Consider the following 20739-nt stretch of genomic DNA (forward strand, 5'->3'; position numbering starts at 1 on the left):
GGAATGGCTCCTCCCCCAATCGAGCCCGGAATCGGCCCTGGGTGCGGACTTATGCATTCGGGGCAAGTATGAAAACACCCTAAACTTACAAACTAGACAGTCCCATTTATTTGTTCTCTGAGATATGTGCCGGATACTGCGATGGTAAACAGTGGAGTTAACGTTGGAGAATCCCAGATTGCAGCAGCAGAAAATAATAAACAAACAAATAGCGCTCGGCAATATGACAATATTTTATCATATCATGATAAATTTTATTATAGTGGTACACAATATGCTTTTATGAGTGTATCATGGATATCGTCAGTGCTGATTAACTGCACGTTTCCTTACAAAGAATGTGAACAGTTGTTTAATTCAATAGAGTGCAGCATATACTACAAATCTTGGTACGTGTATCAGGTTTTTTTTTTTATTTCACACTGATGGTGCTGTTTGTCTACATGACAAAATACTGCAATAAATATTGTATATCATAAAAATATTTCTTTAAATATCGTGATTTCCCATATCGCCCAGCTCTACAAATAAATAAACAGAAAGTCTCCAAAGCTTTCTACAATCATCACTGGCTTAAATAGAGGCCTATGGCCTGTGTGACTGCGTATATCCAAATTACATGGTTATTAGCTAAATAACGACCCAACACAGACAGAACTGCACTTTAATCTGTAAATTGGAGAGATCACCGGTGAGGTAACCATGGAGTCCTAAGTCCTGCTACTGAAACTGCCAAACCGGGACGCCGTGGTTACTCTATAGGACAGCGGATGTGGATCAGGCGGGTTTCTGGTCTAACGTGTTGGAGCAAGTCAATCTAGATATACGTGAACACAGTGTGTCGCACAGAGAACCCAAACACACCTTCCTTCACGTAGCCTGGATAGAGCAGAGGGCGAGTGAACGAGCGAGAGAAAAAGAAAGAAAGAGAGAGAGAGAGAGAGAGACATACACCTCTGTTACACATTCCTCAGCTGCTGCTCGTACATTAGTCAGCTTACTGGCTGGAAGTGACCGGGACAGCCACTCACAGCTCTACTCCGAGACCAGGCTCTCCTCCGCTTGTAAGGACACACACACACACACACACACACACACACACACACACACACACACACACACACAGTATAAGGCTGTGCCAAAGCCAAACCTGACTCCAGGTCAGCTGTTGTGAGTGATGTTGCAGGCCGGTGTGAGTAAAGAGAAGTGCAGGAGCTTCTGGATTTCTTCAGGATGACACAACGAGGCCAGCCAGCAGCTCAGACCAACAGCTCCACACACCAGTGCGCTCCAGTGGGCAGTGGTGGCTCAGCGGTTAGAGCGCCGGGATATCGTTAACAGGGTTGTGGGTTCGATTCCCGGGCTCGGCAAGCTGCCACTGTTGGGCCCTTGAGCAAGGCCCTTTACCCTCTCTGCTCCCCGGGCGCTGGAGTTGGCTGCCCACCGCTCTGGGTGTGTGTGTGTACTCACTGCCCCTAACATGTGTGTGTGTGAGTGTGTGTTCACTACCAGATGGGTTAAATGCGGAGGACACATTTCACTGTACAGTGTACAGTGACAAATACATGCACCTTTACCTTTACCAAAATAAGTGTAGACAAGCCGGTGCCCAGTGAGTTAACGCTGTAGTCAAATGAAAGGAACAGCAATGACGAGACGAGACAACGAGACCCCCATATTCACCATTAATGTTGGACCTACACATAATTCGGCCCCCCACCTTTAACCCACCCGTCAGGTGAACATCGTGAGCACACATGCCCGGAGCGGTGGGCAGCCATTGCCATTGCATGGGGAGCAGAGAGGGTGAAGGGCCTTGCTTGAGGACCCAACTGTGGCCACTTGCCAAGCCCGGGTATCGAACCCACAACCTTATCAATAGCTGTACCTAAATAAATGAATAATCAATCATAAATAAATAAAATAATTATATATAATTAATTTTTTAATGGATTGGTAATGGGAATCAGGGGAAAAAAAAAAAAAAAAAAAAAAAAACAAATAAATGAGCCATCTGCAGGCATCATGTTCTACAGGTGGTTCAGGGTCTACCTCGACCCTACAGCGACCATGGTGATGGTGTTGTGACCGGAATAGAAGAAAAAAAAAAAAAAAAACAGTGACACTGAAGGGTCGCGAGTCCTTAATCACATCAGTCAGAGCTACGGGAAAGGCCAGAAACAATTATGCAGGCATGAGCGCAAACAGAAGTGGAATAAAAAGCTGCTTTCTGAAGCGGACCGCTCCCTGCTGACGGGCTGCAGTCCCCTGATGTTTGAGCAGAGGGGGAGCACAGTGGAGTCATTGTCATAGGCAAATCATAACTGTATGAGTAGACAGACTTTGCCCACAGCGATGCACAAAGGCAAAGGGAACGTTAATGCCTCGAAAACCAGCAAACACACAAATAATTTTATACAAATTTGGTTGGGTGCTGCTGTGAAAGCCGGGCTGTTTTCAGAGCCGGCGGAGAGGGCTGGTCTGGGAACATTCAGAGCTGCAGGGGATGTTCAGTTCAAGGGGGGTCAGAACTACATCCAAACACTCACTCAGGACTTTAATAAAGGAGCTGAGAAGCATTTTAAATAGGGAGGTCCTGATCCGGTTTTCGTGACCCATTAAAGCAGCATTATGTGAGAAATGGGCTTTCTTGCTCCTGGGCTCCCCCTACAGTCAGAAAGTGCAATGCACATTTAGAGCTACCAGGACCGGACGGGACATGCTTTACACCAGCATTTCTGGACAAGCTGAGGGATATACAGAACTGTCACTGATGGTAAAAGAAGCATCTGGACTGAGGCGGTAGAGTCATATTACAGAATTTTACACAAATATGACCCAGTTACACAGTCACTGTGAGCGTTGTCCTGCCCACCAGAGTCACATAGTGCAGCTAGCAACATTCAGGGGCGGAGTAACAATGACCGAGACGCTATTCTCCTTATTACAGTGATTTGGAAGCTGCTATTTAAAGGCAAAACGCTACATGATGTTGCTGATTGTTGTGTTTCTATGGACTTTAGAGCCCCATAAATTAGGGAAGATGTGCAGCTAATTAATACTGAAATAAAACAGGACAATTTATATAAGATGATGTTTTAGACTGATTTTTTTAGTTTGGAAGCTGACATTTGAGTAGTGTCTTTAATATCCAGGCTGACTCACCTCCCTGATCATTCTGCTTCCAGCTCCTTTAAAACACTGCAATTCAATTCTCTTCATATTGAATGTGTATGTGCTGGTACACAGTCTGGACTGATATGTTGTTGTATGTTGTTGTTTGTGGACTACAAATGTGAAATGACGTTTATGGTCAGGTGAATGTGCTAGGATTTGGTTTTCTGTAGCACACAAATAGGTGTGCAGAGTGTTTCTGCAACTTTTTATTCCTAATCTGGCATAAGATGTGAAAAAGAGTCCCCAAAGGAGCCACAGGAACCACAGATATTATGCTATGTTTTTATGTTACACTGCAAAGTAGTTCTGCACTGCTCTAAACTCTAAACTGTGGGTAGATTGTTACCTTCCAAGAACGCACCTCATTACGAAATCCACCAAGAACGGCGCTCTGGAAGAACACAGCGGTAAAAACAAAGTATCAGAAACGGATCAGGTTTAAAACAGCAGATATCTGATCCATTAAAACATGGCTGGGTTGGATTGGGACTCCGGAAACTTGACTATGTAGTTGACAACTGTTCAAGACTAATGGAAATCCTTTTGACATTAATATTAAGGTAAGGTACTCACACACACACAATCACATACACTAGTGAACTAGGGGCAGTGAGCACACACTCACACACACTCAGAGCGGTGGGCAGCCAACTACAGCGCCCGGGGAGCAGAGAGGGTGAAGGGCCTTGCTCAAGGGCCAAACAGTGGCAGCTTCCTGAGCCTGGTTATTAATCCCACAACACTAATAGTATTACCAATCTATTAGCATTAGCATAATAAATACTTAAAAAAATGATTAATAATCACTTAATAAAGCATAATAAATACTAAAGCTAATTTCAAGAGATGGATTAAACTAAATTAGTGTAAACAGAATTATAGTACATAATCAATCATTTAAATATTAAGCTAAACATCTAAAAAAACAGTTTAGTGTCAAGGTTATAATATTTGAAACACTATATTAGTTATTAATGTGTATAAACCTAAACTCATACATAGGAATCTTCACCACCCTAGTGCTTCAATATAAACCTTATTATCTGCCCCATGCAAAACCACCAGTAATCAGCATGTATGACCACAGCGTAATGATCAATACCCTACAGTCAGCTGAGCTCGTCAGCAGCCAGCAGCTAAACAAACGGTTCTGTTCCAGATCTGATCCAGTCATATGACTGCTGCTATTTGAAAGACTCACACTGTCAATATTCCCCAACCTCTGTGTGTCGGCTCCGTTGCTGAGCTCAGTGTCGGCACATGGCTACGTTCTACACAGAGACGACGGGAGAGAGGAACAGGTCCGGTCTGCGAACTACAAGAACCGGCTGCAGATCTGCGTCCTTCTGTGTCCATGACTGCCTTGTTTAACCTGATGAGCTGTGTGGGAACTTTTTGTCCCACACATGAATTCCATACCTGATCTTTGTCAATAACATGTAATGTGAGTGACCTGGCATTTCAGAGAATCATTAGAAAGTAATATTAATAAATGTTAGTTAGAACAAAACCAGAAACATGACGGTGGCCTTTAGCATTTAGAGCGCTGCAGTATGAAGACTTTAAGATATAAAACATCTCAATTTTAACTGAATCCTGAAACCCCATCATGTGCATCATCAGACCTTGTGTCTTGAATGTCTATGCATGTCTCATGAAATTCAGATACAGAAGTAATCTCAGCAGAACGTTCTGAGGAATTTCATGCGGAGTAAACCAGGTTCTGAGGTCAGACCTTCTCCTGGAGTAAGCATCATCTTCATTCGAGTGTGAAAACTGAAGCATGTCTTAACTCGCTACTGTCTGCTTTAAAGAGCCCTAATACCAACATTTCAGTCAACCATACCCATCCACATCCATCTACACACCACCATACCCACTACTTTCCATCAATACCCACCCATAGTCATTCATACCCATCTACCTCCATACCACCCAATTCCCCACAATATTCAGTCTTCCCTACCCATACAAATCCAGCAATACCCATCAATTCCCTTCGATACCCACCTATAGTTATTTATACCCATCAACACCCAGCCATACACCCATCCACATCCATCTATACACACCCCTACCCACCAATTCCCACAATACCCACCCACATCCATACCCATCCACATTCAGCCATATTCACTAATTCACTTCACTACCCACCAATTCCCTCAATTCCCTTCAATACCCACCCAGTTATTCTTACCCATCAACATCCACCCATACACCCATCCACATCCATCTATACTCACCCCTACCCACCAATTCCCCACAATACCCACCCACTTATTCATACCCATCATCATCAACCCATACACTTATATCATCCACATCCATCTATACTCACCCCTACACACCAATTCCAGTCACCCCTATCCATCCACACAAACCCATACCATTTTAAACCCATCCATACCCACCCATACCCATCAATTCCCTTCAAAACCCACCTATAGTTATTTATACCCATCCACATCCATCTATACACACCCCTACCCACCAATTCCCCACAATACCCACCCAGTTATTCATACCCAGCAACATCCACACATACACTCATACCCATCCACATCCATCTATACTCACCCCTACACACCAATTCCCCACAATACCCACCCACAGTCATCCATACCCATCCACATCCATCTATACACACCCCTACCCAACAATTCCCTTCACTACCCTCCCAGTTATTCATCAACATTCAGCCATACCCATACTTTCCATCAATACCCAGCCATAGTCACCCCTACCCATCCACATCCAGCCACACACACCCATACCATTTTAAACCCATCAATATCCACCGATAGTCATCCACATCCATCTCCAGCTATACCCACCCACACATCCATCCCTCATCAGACTCGAGGTCAACAGACTTGGTTTAGTTCAAGTATCTTACCTGTAATGATTGGTGATGACAGTCAGTTACAGGCAAATATAAGCCAGGATTATAGAAAGTCAGTCGAAGTGCAAGTCAGACAAACACTGAGATGCACAGTTGGATCTACGTGTTGAAGCTAAAAAGATGAGAAGGAGTGGCAGGACATGGTGAGGAATCTGGAGCACTTGAGGCGTGTGCCATGTGTCATGTGTTTGCAGGGAAAAGCCCTGGCATTAGAGGGTGAATTAGCAGCAGAGAACGGCAGCTGTTCCATCAGCTGTTCATGTGCCGCTTTCCTCCCTCTCCTTCAGTCCAATCCTATCACATCAAAATCGCCAACTTCCTGCCCCCCCACCCCCACACACACACACCTGTAAAATCATAGCATCTGCATAGTAACTAGCAACAAACAACCACAGTACTAAACACACTAAACAACTACTGATAAGCTTGCAACCACCTGGACATCACAGCAACATCGTAATCATAATAACATCGTCAGGAAATGAACTTCTCAGACCTTTTCTCGTCTACTTAAAATATGCATCACTTCAGCAGGAAGGCGGGACTAAACTGATACAGGATGAATGGGCGGGGCTAAATTTCAATAGGTTAAAGCAGGCGGTCATGTGCAAATATGCTTATTACTGTGATCTCACATTCATGGTAAATTTAAACCAGCCTTAAGTTTCCATATACTGACTGTATGGGGTGTGAGCTGCATGGCCTGCGTCACAAATTCAGTTGGCTTCATACCTTTCAGCTCCTCCGAGAAGAACGCATTGTGTCTGGAGACGAACAGTTTGAGCTGCTCGTCCAGGTTACAGGAGGACAGGTCAACGTCCCATGAGCGGATACCTAAACACAGGGCAGAGGAGAACAGAGGCATGAGAACAATCTGCACACAGGGGTCAATTATTCATGCATAGCATTGACTCACAGGAGACCACAGCCTCCACTTATACACACACACTTCTTTATTTTTTTAAAGGTTGTGCTATATATATTGTATTGTATTGTACTGTAATGTCATCCCCCCCAATATCATGCAGCCCTAGTTTGGATAGTAAATAAAATGGCTATATTCATATATTCACATCGACCCCTGGCCCCTTTCACTACCACAGTAAAGACATCGGAGTGGGTGCGATTTCTCTACAGTGAACTAGAGATCAGCATCAGCACCGGCATACTGATCGGTCCGTCTCTACAATGACCCGTCTCACACCAAACCCCACTTTGAAGGTGTTCATCTCAACCAGACTTTTTAAAAAGGGGTGGATCTACACTTACACCAAATTACCCATTTTAAAATTATACACTGATCAGCCAGAACATTAAAACCACAGACAGCAAAGTGAATTACACTGATTATCTGGTTATCTTGTTGAATGTCCTCAGTATGCAGTGGGCAGTATGTACCAAAGACGGACAACCGGAGACAAGCTCCCAAAGCTCACGGGCTCCCAAAGCTCATTAATGTGATCCATAGAGGTCCCACCTGACAACTTACAGGACTTAAAAGAATCTGCTGCTGAAGTCTTGGAGCCAGATATCACAGGAGGCCTTCAGAGGCCTCGTGAACCACAGCTGTTCTGGTGGCACAAGGGGGATCTACTCAACATTAGGCAGGTGGTTTTAATGTTAAAGCTGATCGGTGTATATTAGACCCCTGAAATCTACAAAGGCAAAAATCAACCACTGAAAACAAGCTCTGTTTCCAGCTCCCGAAAGCCTGCTTCCTAAATGCTACCCGAGGAACAGAGGCTGCCTTTATCAAGGGTGTGATACAGGTGTGCCGTCACTTTAAAAAGCAATAAATATACCAGCATCAAGTGACACCAATTACGCTTCACACGCCTCTCAGGAAGAAGCAAAACAGTGACAAAGTACAGAAGTACAGCCTGGCTCAACCTTCAGCCGTGTAAAATTAGCTCGGAGAGGCTGAGGCCTTTCCATACTCTGAAAACAACACACAGAGGTCTGTGGCCGACGGCTCGCGATATAAAAACAACCCAAGTTGTCATTTTGACCTCGGTCGAGTGTGCTCTTGGCAGGCAGCTCGTCTGCACAGAGTAATTACCCCTTCCAGTGCGGCGGGTGGAGCAGGCGAGGCCGTATCAGCCAGCTTTTATTACACTCGGCCTGGTAATAAATGCAAACGCTTCTCACACACACCTTTGAATAAAAGATCGTCTTTATGAATAATCAAAAGTCCCGGCTGTAAGTCCAGCATTTTACATTCCTGCTGCTAATTTAAGAGCGCAGAGCTGCTGGAAGGCTCTGCTGGCTTCAGCGACAGCTAACCCTGCAGATGTTCCACCCACATGACAGCACGAGACAGTATTTTTATTAAAGTCCTGTAGACACGCTGCAGAGACCCCCGTGTCTAGATCCTTTTTCCGTGCAGCTTGTGGGGGAAAAAAAAAACTGACACTTCGCAATTGTGAGAAATGTGAGTCTATGGGGGACAAACAGACATGAGCTCATCATTATATGCTGCTTACATCCAGCAGAAACCTGAAAAAAACCCTAACAGAGCATGGAAAAGCAATGCAAGGTCAACTGAAAGCATTTGTCGAGAACACATTTCTTCCAGCGTCTGGCAGGCAGGCTCAGAGTCGGCCTTGGCGTGCTCGGCGGCGAGAGGGGCTGAGAACCAACGGGAGAGTTCTTGCAGCGTATGCACAGCTTCTGCACACTGTTCTCAGCCCAGGGAACAGCCAAAACATGGAGAACACTCACAGACTGAGAGAGAAACATGGCCTATCTTGCATGTTAGAGAACTGCTAACTGAACAGGACAGTATGAAGACCTGAGACACTTGAGCAAGGGTCAATAAGTAATGGCCAGGTAATTGGGTTTGAGCGTAATTGGTCATTGGTATAGCTTACTGGGAGCTTCCACTGATGGTGGTCCAGGTAGGGCCAGTAGGACCACCATCCGGTGACTGGGTGTCTGCTGCGTGGTCACAAGAATGCTTAATAACGGGAACTGAAGGAACGGGTCAACAACCAGTACAAAATCCCCTGCTTCGTTTGAGGCTGCGTAGCCGCAGACCGGTCAGCGTGCCCATGCAGACCCCTGTCCACCATTGAAAGCACCTACAATGGACACAGGAATGTTAGAACTGGACCTTAAAGGAATAGGTACAAAGTCCCAAAAAAAGCTTGAGTCCTAGACAATGACTTACATAACATCAGTGTGGTTTTCATTAACACCGACGTATTTAAATTTAAATGCTCTGCTCTGATTGGCTGTCCTGCTTCATTTACTTAAACAGCAGTCTGTTCTGAAACACTCCTTACAATATCAGTGTGAACGGGCGGCATATTCACAGAGAACCCTAAAGGCCTCCTACACCTTCAGATAAGACCTAATGATTTCTGGTAACTAGTAGAGATTAGGGTAATGGTCCCGATATTAACTAAATTAGCTGGATCGGGTATCAGATAATTAGGCCGATCCATGGATTGGTTGGTGTGAGACTGCACTAAATGTTTGGATGTTTGGTTTTTTGGTTGCTGCTTGTATGTTTGACCAAGGTACTTATTTATTCTCAAGTTCAGCTGCTAGACTTTATTTGGAATTACGCTAAAAAACGAAAAAATAAGATTGATTACTGTTTGTGTGTTTGACAAAGTGAAGCTACTTATTTGGCTGATAAAATATATTAATAAAAAAAAAAAAAAAAAAAAAAAAAAAAAAAAAAGTAAGAAGTTTGACTGCACACTTGTTTATTTTAGTGACAAATAAATAGAAATTTAGTACATGTATGTATATCTAGGTGTTAATTTGTTATATTTTGTTTTACAAAGTAAAGTAACGTTTAAGTCAATCCTGATGCCTTAAGTCTCTCCCACATAATGAGGTATGCGGTTTATTAATTCAGCAATGGTATTGGATCGGTATCGACCAGTATGCAAAGTTTATGTATCGGTAACGTAACTGAAAAACCCGGATCGGTGCATCCCCAGTAACTACAAAAATACAAGTAAACAATCAGTCTTGTTGCTTTTCACCACAAACAATAATTTAAAACTGCCCAATCAGGACATGTTTCTATATGGTCTCTGGGCAGACACAGCCAAACAAGCTCTCCCATTGGCCGGTCCTTCAGGAGCTGACCTAAAGCTGTTCTACATCAGATTAACCATCAATTTAATAAGGAATACCGGAATCATCCTGAATAGAAACGTCGCTGTAGGCCTTCGAGAGGCTCTAGACATGCCACTGGCTGTGAATGTGGGTGGTAGTGTGAGCAGGTTCGAGTCAGTTGTCAGAAACACACTGTTACACTGCGCCGGACGAGGAAAAACACATGTAGCTGTTGGCGACGAGCCTCAGATTAAACATACAGAACAGCTTTTACAGGCTTTAAATGTCTGTAATAAATATCTAAGCTCATTTTACACCAGTGTTAGCTCAGCGCTAACATGCTATTAGAAATCCTACATGTGCTAACAAAGATCAGCATGACTAGAGGGGTGATTTTATACTTCTAACCTGGTAACTGGACATTTGGTGTCCAAACTGAAGGCCTAGCTGTAATAGTGACCGTCCACTACTGGTGACGTCACACGAGACAGACAAATTAGACAGGATAGATGGGTCTATTGTCCAGGACGGTGACGCCCGGGCTATTTATTCACGTCCTGGCCTCCTGCTCCGCGCCGAGCCCACACTGCTTTGTTCTGCACAGAGGCAGCGAACGTCATGCTGGGTTTGAGCTGCCTGGCTGCGTTTAGCCACAGACCTGCGGCTGAATAAGGGGCGATTCGCAGCGGTGCGTCACTTAAAAGGAAACTGAAAGTCGAACACTTCCCCCTGCAAAGACAAAATTACACAACCGACACTCAGCCAGCTCTGATCCACACTCTGGAGGGAAACTGCCGAGTCATTTTCCCTCGTTTTCCAAATGCTAATGTACAGATTTACATTCACCACAAACACTTTCTCTAACCGGTCATTACACACAAACCGTAAAGCCGACAGGCCTGACCAGCATGGAACAGTCGCGTGCTGATGGTAGGGACGAGCATCACCAACTTGAGGCCTTCAAGGGCTGGGTTATTCAAGGTCTGGGCCGGAATGCATGACTCCAACTAAATATTCTCAACAAAATCACCCCAAAAAGTGGGGCAGTATACCGGGTCACCCGGCACATCGGTTCAACAAGCAGTCATGAACTTATGCCGACATGCTACAAAGCGCAGGCTGAACACCAGAAAAACTGAAGGCTCTTGGTGCAGATCGGCTTTTGACCACTGCCATCAAGTACGGAGGGGCAGGCTGGTCCAGTCTTGGCTTTGTAGCCCACCATCAGGGTTTTGAATCTGATGACCTGGGCAGCAGCTACAGGAAGCCAGTGAAGAGAGAACGCAGCAGTGGAGCTGAACATGGCTGAATTTAGGAACATTGAAGACGACCCGTGTTCTGGATGAGTTGCAGGGGCCTGATGTTGCGCAGAGGAAGACCAGCCAGAAGAGAACTGCAGTGGTCAAGTCTGGAAGTGACGAGTGACTGAACGAGCATCTGGGCGACTCTCCAGAGAGGAAGGGTCGAATTCTCCGGATGTTGTACAGGAGGAATCTGCAGGACCGAGTTACGTTTGCGACATGGCTCGAGAACGATAACTGATCATGCATGACTACACCAAGGCTTCGAGCTTCGAGGAGTGACCAGTGACTTCTCACAGGGTCCTGCAGTTCGGTGTTGATGGCACAAAATTCTGATAATTGTGCACCATTTCAAACCATTTCTGAAAAACTGCTAGCTAAAGACTTGAGTTTACCACTACTGGTTTGACAATCCTTTACCGATGTCTTATGAAGATCCTAATCAAAACATGTCTAGTGGATTCTACTAGCGGATTACGCTATATTTTATGATATCTCGTGCATCCAAACCCCATGAAAACACGTCCACAGATATGACAATATTTAATTGTTAGTACTGATACAGTTATTGCCTAATAAACACTGATCAGCCGCAGGTTTCATTACTTACAGTGTAATTAGACTAGTTTAATTCGATTAAGAGCAGCAGATGTTGAATAAAAATCACAGTGTTCAGTACAGTAGTTTATAAGGATCTGTTGCTACTGAGGTGTTCAGTCTGTGATTACACACATGTATTGTGATAAATATTGCATATCGCGAAAAGTCTTTAAATATCGTGATACGGTATTTTTACCATATCGCCCAGCCCTATAACCAACTCCACAATACTACTGCTTAAATTATGAGCAGCAACATGCGGACTATGAAAATGTGGAGTTATAGAAAATGAGGCAGAGCAAAGCTGAAAGGCTGGAGAGCTGCACATCACCTCCATCCTCTGCCAGCTGGCAGACAACCGACTGCTAAAGCGAACCAGGCCTCATGACCGCGGCTTTCCAGGCATTACCGTCTCAGCTCTTCATCGCCCACTCCATCACAAAGGAATCGCACCACCTTAGACTAGAGCCAACACCTCATCAGAAGGGGAACTTCGGAAGAAGCCAAAACTTTGAAAGCTAGGCTAGGGGTGCAAGGCTATAAGCTAAGGCACCTAGGCAACTGGCTTCATATATGATATTACCGACTTGATGAAATTATATTAATATTGCACTCCGTGAATCCCAGACTGAAGTAAAAGAAACAATATTGAGCAGATATAATCTGCCTCTGGTAGATCGGTCATGGAAAACGAGTACACTGGGAAATCGTCTGTATCAAACAGCAGAAGAGAATGACAGGCTTTGTTTAATTTGCCTTAGGGGACACGGCATGTCCTGCCATGTGACCATCGCACATGTGCACATTGTTGCGATATATATGCGGAAACGATATATATTGTGCAATAAACAGGGTGGTAAACCCACATCTGGACATTTTTCACCCAAGCAAAGTCACATACTTTCCATTAACTTACTTTTTACACCATAAACAACAACTTTAATAACTCCATAAATGCATTTTTTGGCACATTTACCTAAACGCTGCTAATATATATCCGCATATCCGTGGTTTCGGAGTATACGGACTGTAAACGTCACTTCGTTTACAGAATATTTTTCTATGATTTTCAAGAGAGCAAAAAAAAAAAAAAGAGATTCACAGCAGCTTCAATCCCAAACTCTACGGAGCCATTTTTTTTTTGTTCAGACGGGACGCCGCTGAGGTTTATCTTCGCGAAGCAGCGTTTTCAAGGTTATTTGCATTTCAAGGTTACTGATGTTTAACTAAGAACACAGGATACACACAGCTGGGTTAATACTAGCAGACCGGCTGACCCCTCAGTGGCACCTGCGTCAATCAGAGCCGCCCCGCCAAAAACGCCCATGACATTTTTTTCCTTTATTTCCCTTTCTGAGTGCATCTTTAATAAATAAATAAGTAAATAAGGAAATAAATAAAGGTATAAAATAAAACACAGTAGATTACAGTTACCATCCCAACCAGCTGCACGTCTCTCAGGCCAGACCTACAGGCCAGACGAAAACCTCCCTCGACGCTTACAGAGGCGAACTCAGCAATGTCGTGTAACCAGAAGGGGGAAAGAGAAGAAAAAAAGAAAAAAGAAAAAAGGAAACCACGGTCAGCGTGACAAAGAGGATGTTTAATATCAGTCACACGGCTAACCCTGGAGACCAGCAGCTGATAGAGCGAGTGGAAATCAGAGGGGGAACACAGGCTGGAGATGTCTGAGGAAGGAACGGGGGTGGAGAGGCTCTGAATAGCACTGAAATCTGAAAACCCCAGAGCTCAGACGCGATGGAGCTGCAGCGCTGCAACTGCCTCCAACACGGCTTCCTCTTTACACACGTACAGCTGGACTTCACCCTGATAAACGCAGCATAATGAGGAAGGTGAGGCGTCTGCAGGCTGCACCCTTGCGAGCGAGCACACGCGCATGTGCGTGCAGTCATGTACTACATGTCCACCCCTTCTAATGAAGCAATCAGACAATTTAAGTTGTACTCACTGCTGACACACACACACACACACACACACACACACACACACACAGTAAAGAAATACTGCCAATAGAATAGGACTCTCTGGAGAAGATGAACACGAACCTATTGGCACCATGCTGCCTAAAGGCCCCCAGCAATGAGCTGTGGAGCAGTGGAGTTGTGAGCTGGGGGTGATGAGGTGGGGTGGTGATCATCCAACATCCTAAACTCACAAATACTCTTGGCGCTGAATGCAATCAAATCCTCACAGCTCCAAAATCTAGTAGAAAGTCTTCCCTGGACAGTAGAGACATTAACTCCAACAAAAGCAGGATAAACCTTTATATATATATATATATATATATATATACCCTTGCTTTCATAAGAAACAGTGAATAAGCAGGTGTCCCAATACTTTTGTCCATGTACTGTATCTAAAACCCGGATTCCCAGCTTAATACTGAGTGTTTGAGACGTGTTGTTTTTACACATTCTGAACCACCGAATCCAAAGCTTGTCTGAAAAATGGCTTGGCACTTGTCGTCAGGGTGGTACAGAGATTCCAGCCCCCCCACCCCCCCCAAATCAGGTGGGCCACTGCTCGTCCAGCCTGGAGTCTCTGAACTGCAAACAGCAACACAGCCATAAAAAAGACTGCAAACAGCTGTAAAGGTGGTTCTGCTACAGGCAAAGACAGAGTTCTGTGTAATAGCCTACGCCTTCTAAAAGTTCCTCACAGAACTCTAGTGGATGGAAACTTGACTTGATTACAAAATTTCGTAATTCAGAACAATAAACTTGGCTAGTAAGGAACTGACAAGGTTGAGCCAACCAAAACCAAAACTTTGTTTATGAAAAGAAAGTTGCTTATTTCACTCAGAGAAAAAAGTGCAGTGCTCAGCTAACTGCTGAGCTACAAGCTTCCATTACTCATTAGCTACATCAGGCTCGTAGCTCCAGCCTAAAACTGAGGACGGCAAACATATCTTAGATGATCACCCTAGATATAACATTCAACATATTGTGATAAATGTTGTTATTGAGATACACAATACGATGGGACCACATGGGAGACTGGGGTTCGATTCCCAGTCTGGGTGACTAGCAGGCACCCCACCACCACCACCACCACCCATACCAGCCCAGCGGCACACCCTCCTACCACTGCTACTTGTCTAATGACCATGTTAAACCTAAATGGACTCTTAACTATCTGCACTGTTAATATCACCACCATTAACTATCTACACCATGATTAATATATTATGATTATGATCAGAGCAGTTTATCAGTATAGATGGTTCTGACCAGAGGAGGATGGGTTGGGTCCACCTTGTGAGGTTTCGTCCTCCAGCTATGAGGGAGTTTTTCCTTGCCACTGTCACTGTTGGCTGCTCACTGGGGGTCTTGGATCCTTCATGTCGTTATTTCTTTTTTGTCTGTCTTTTATTAATTACTAATTATGTAAAGCTGCTTTGTGACGACAACAGTTGTAAAAAGCTAATACTGCTAATACTGTTAATATAATACTGATACAGATAAACAGTGATTAACTGCAAGTTTCATTAGAAACAGTGTAATCAGACTGGTATAATTAGATGAAGAGCAGCAGATGTAGTATATATCAGAGTATAAATCACTGTATCCAGTACGGGAGAGTATCTGAATAGCAGTTTTGAAGAATCTGTCGCTACTGATGTTTTGAATTGTGATAAATATTGTGTATCGTAAAAAATTATCAGTCTTTAAATATCATGATATAGTATTTTCACCATAATCGCCCAGCCCTAGATCACACACATTTCTGGAAAGAGACAAAACTGGCCACTTTTTAACTGAACTACTGCTTTAAAACAGAGCAGCTAACTTTCTTACCTCTACTACAACCTTCTGAAAATGCCCCACAGGTAGACTGTAGAAAAATATTTAGAAAGATTGTGATATACATTTTCACAATACACAATATTTATCATGACACACAAAGCTGTTTGTAATGAAACATGCAGTTGTTCAGTGTTCTGTAAGCACTAACATTATCCTCAATGAGCCTAGAAAAACATAGTGCATCACGATAATCACGAAATATCGTCACCCATTACACCCGACCTGCAGCGCTGTGTGTAGCCTGCGGGACGGGCCCAGCGTCAACCTGTCCTGAAGTCCTTATTGTTGAAATGTTATAACTTACATGCAGAATCTATGTAATAGCGTTATTCGTTTGCAGCAACCTGAGCATTTGCACCAGCCTGTAGACTAAGGTTTTGATTGGACTACAGTTTGTTTGTTAATAAAGGCCTTTATCATTTGAAGAAATTAATTTACATGTAAATTATGCTATTGTTGTTGGTCTACTGCAGTTTAATGATTGTGCAATGCATGGTTTAACTGCTGGGTTTTTTTTTGCATTTGTACTATATATTTTTAATTTATATTGTTTAAATTACATACACACATATATATATATATATATATATATATATATATATATATATATATATATATATAATAAAATATTTTTTTTTACATTATATTAGAGGAACATCATTCAGACATCATTATTGTAGCCTATTTAGCTGGCGTTTGGCCTGTGGATGATTCTTAATAAATTCTTAGTTCTAGTTAATTCTTAAATATTAGGTCTATGCTTCCTCCACGTTCATTAACATCATTCTGAACAGAATTCAGCCATTTAAACAACTCAGAATTGTAGTTAAAAAGGTCAGTTATAATAAATAAATAAAGAAGGAAAGAAAGAAAGAAATGTCGGCTTTAAATCGTGCTCGGGCTCCTAATGACCGGGACGGGGCTCGGACAGAACGTACACGGTCTCTAGTAGGGTCACCTCTAAACTGACCTAAATCAACACGCATACAAAATATGACGTCATCTCAGTTACTGCGTATCTTCTAACAGCTGTGTATAAAAGCTGTGCTGGTATAATATTTCAGGCGTATGAAATGCAGCACTATATGCTGAATCAACTCAGTTGTGCAGTTGTTGCTTTTCGCAGTGCAGCTTTCTGAAGGCCACGGTGAGTGTGTTTACCACAGGGGAAGGCGTTTGGCTGAATATAGTGTGCAGTGTTCGTCTTCACTCTCTCCAGATCAGCCAGGCTGAAGTAAATGACCTGCATTATTTATACTCAGTACAGAGCACCGAGTTCACTCTCACACAAACACACACTCTCTCTTTCTCCACGCTCTAAACACATCCTGCTCTCATTAAGCCTGACATTAAAGGAGCCCCCTCTGACCTGGTGGGGATTCAGGTGATGCCTGGTGATGAACCTGTACATGAAAAGCCAGAGCAGATACAGACACATGAACTTGAATTAATAAACCATACATCTGACCATGCGGGAGAGACTTAAGGCATCAGGATGTAATCAACGTAATCAATACTTATTGTAATTGATGTAATCAATACTCCACTAACTTTGTTAAAACCAGCTATAACAAATGAACACAGATATAAATGAACCCAATTTCTGTTTATTGGTCACTAAAATGAATAATGAATGCTGTCTGGGCTCAGGACTTTTATTCTGAAATTCGAAGTCGGTGAGACTAAAGAGGAGCGAGCAGCTCCTCCCTTCTCAGTTCTCCTTATACGGAAGACAGGCTAGGTAGGTTACTCTAATCCACAGGTTAAAAAGCCTAGAATACCAGCGGCACAAGAACCGGGTCCTGAGAATGGATCGATCAGACTAGTTATCCATTTCCCAATCCAGCTAATTTTGTTAGTATCGGGACCAATATCCGATCCTAGTATCAGATCAGTGCATCCCTAAGTGCAATACAAAGTCACTGACAGCGAAAGTCTGACCACAGTAGGTCTACAGGTCAATCAAAGGACAGTTATTCTATATTTAACTCATTCCCAGCATGTGAATGTAGCATCACTAGCTCCTCTTCGAATGCACTCCAATTAATTGCCAGAAATCATAAATATTGACCAATATTTTGTCTTATCATGATATGTTTGCCATATAACTCACCCTTATGTTTATGTATCAGGCTTTGTAGATATGCACATAAAATACAAATATCATATTTGACCCACAATTCCTATATAAATCATCTTAATAATAAACTCAGAATCAAATAATCACTATGAAGTATCACACAAATTAAGACAATCAATACATCCCTAGTCTTCACTTCACAGCCTAAACCCATCAAAGCTAAAGTAGCCAACATGCAAAGCAGGATTCATAGATCTCCATTTACCACAAAACAAAAGGAGCAAAACCAGCAAAGCCAAAAAAGACCAAAAACTAATATTTGGGGCTAGAGAGAAGAAACTTCAGGTTGAATTTGGGATGAACTACCCCTTTAACAGACAAGCCCCCCATTCATGATGTAAACACCATGTGAGTGGGACAGCAGATCTGTGAGGGCCTGAAGGCCGAACCGTCCTCACCAGCAGCAATTAAAACTGGGCGACCCGTTGAGAGCTTTCAGGAGCCTTTAGGACGAGAACAACCACCAGAACATCAAACACACCACAATCACCACCACCACCATCACCTCCTCCTCCTCCTCCTCCTCCACCCTAAAATGAGCAATATGCACATTACACATGCACACTATGAGTGACACCAATACAGTTTCTAAACAGGACAAATAAACACAACTGGGATCAAGATTAGAATATATTGGTATAATTTCTAGTAGGTCAACCAATTAATCACTCAATCAATCAATCAATCAATCAATATATTGAAAGCATTTATCACCACATGTATCCTGTAAGCTCCCAATATTAAACTATACCTATGTAATGCTGCACATATTGATAAAATGTCCTTTTACTCCACTACAGACTTTCTTAACTTAAAATTAACAGCTTTTAAAGCCACACTGAGCTTGATTTTCACTTTCCATCCATCAAAACAAAAGCTTAAATCTCATATTAATGATTATTATTCAACATTTTAGCTCTGTATCCACTTATACACCTTTATCCCATGTTAATATTGAATATATATAATAAAAAGCAGAATATTACAGTTAATTTCATGTAAAAAAGGAAGTTTTCCCAGTCCACCTTAAACAGGGAAAGGGGTGCAGCCATGAAGCACTAAGTGATGCTCCATTTAAGGTGGAACGGCCAGTTATCGATTAGGCAGCAACTTCAGCATCGCAGCAGTGGAGTGAGGCTGAAGGCTGGCCACAGTCAGGGCGGACAGACAGGAGGCAGGAGGGCAGGCAGACAGACAGGCAGGCAGACAGACAGGCTGCCTCTTCATCCTCTTCATCCATCCAGCAACAATCCAACTGAAATAAGCAACTTTACCTCGTTCAATCTCCGACACCAAATACTCCACAAATCCCGCAGCACTGTGCTCCCCGACCACCACCAGTAGAGAGTATTTCTGGCTGCTGAAGCCCGGGTGGGATTTCTTCTCGGTCTCCATACTCTCCACTCCGTCGATGCGCTGCGTCGCCATGTTGCAAAGTTTTAGTCCAACGAGGCGAGGCGAGTACACCCACACGGGGGCGGGGCCACGGTGATTGACGTTCGCTACGGCCAATCGGTTATCAGAGAGGCGGCTCCGGGACGCTTGCTGCCTTCGAGTCCTTCAAGTTCCTACCGACGACTTGGGATCTCGCAGGACGTGATTTCACGTGTTTATGTGATTTTGGTTGAAAATACGGAGCCTCTAAAGTATTAATATAAAAAAAATACAATTTTGAGACATACATTTTGACATAAAATTGGTCCGTTAATTTAATTATTAGTTGTTTGATTTGATAAAAAAAAGCGTACACTCGGACGTGAGGGAACAATTTATTAACTATTATTATTATTATAATATTTTTAATTAATAAATCATAAAAAAATACCAATTTCTAAAAAAAACAATAAAAAAAAAACAATTATGTTTTAAAAAATAATGAAATTAATTTACGGACACGCCCCCAACTCGGGAAATCAGTTTACCACTAGTAAACAGGAATTTGTGGAGGGGTACATGTGCACCCATTTCATAAAAAAAAAAAAAAAAAAAGATATTTCCAACAGGTCCTAAAGGTAGCATGGTTCATGCCGTGTTCACGTGTTGCTGCTCAATGACTAGCTGGACTGGGCTACACTAAGCCTTGGGCCCTAGTGCAATTCACATCTGATAAATGCTGGAAATATATATATGACTAAAATACAACCAGCTATTTTTTTTTTTATTGGCACCCCTCAACTTGAAAAGTCAGGGCTCATAGAAATAAATGACTTTCTCGCTAGTAAATAGGACTTTCATTTGCAGAAAGGGAGGAAACTGGATCGAGTAATGTGACTAACAAGTCATGTAACTAATATTTGGGGCTAGAGAGAAGAAACTTCAGGTTGAATTTGGGATGAACTACCGCTTTAACAGACAAGCCCCCCATTCATGATGTAAACACCATGTGAGTGGGACAGCAGATCTGTGAGGGCCTGGCCTCACCAGCAGCAATTAAAACTGGGCGACCGGTTGAGAGCTTTCAGGAGCCTTTAGGACGAGAACAACCACCAGAACATCAAACACACCACAATCACCACCACCACCATCACCTCCTCCTCCTCCTCCTCCTCCACCCACCCTAAAATGAGCAATATGCACATTACACATGCACACTATGAGTGACACCAATACAGTTTCTAAACAGGACAAATAAACACAACTGGGATCAAGATTAAAACACACTGGTAATTTCTTTCTAAGCAGATCATTTTCAATAATATTCGGAGGCTCTTAGAA

At 43.1% G+C, this 20739-nt stretch overlaps 1 protein-coding gene across 1 annotated transcript in view; it reads right to left on the reverse strand.

The window, feature by feature from the left end:
• Nucleotides 1-19452, reverse strand: part of map1sa (microtubule-associated protein 1Sa) — a 33613-nt gene extending 14161 nt beyond the window's left edge. The window contains exons 1-2 of the mRNA XM_072660678.1: nucleotides 19299-19452; nucleotides 6815-6916 (exon numbers count right to left, since the gene is read on the reverse strand). Coding sequence (XP_072516779.1) covers nucleotides 6815-6916; nucleotides 19299-19452 — 256 coding nt within the window. The remainder of the gene's footprint in view (nucleotides 1-6814; nucleotides 6917-19298) is intronic.
• Between the last annotated feature and the right edge of the window lie 1287 nt (nucleotides 19453-20739).

This window comes from Salminus brasiliensis, chromosome 17 (assembly GCF_030463535.1).
Source record: "Salminus brasiliensis chromosome 17, fSalBra1.hap2, whole genome shotgun sequence".
Lineage (NCBI taxonomy): Eukaryota > Metazoa > Chordata > Actinopteri > Characiformes > Bryconidae > Salminus > Salminus brasiliensis.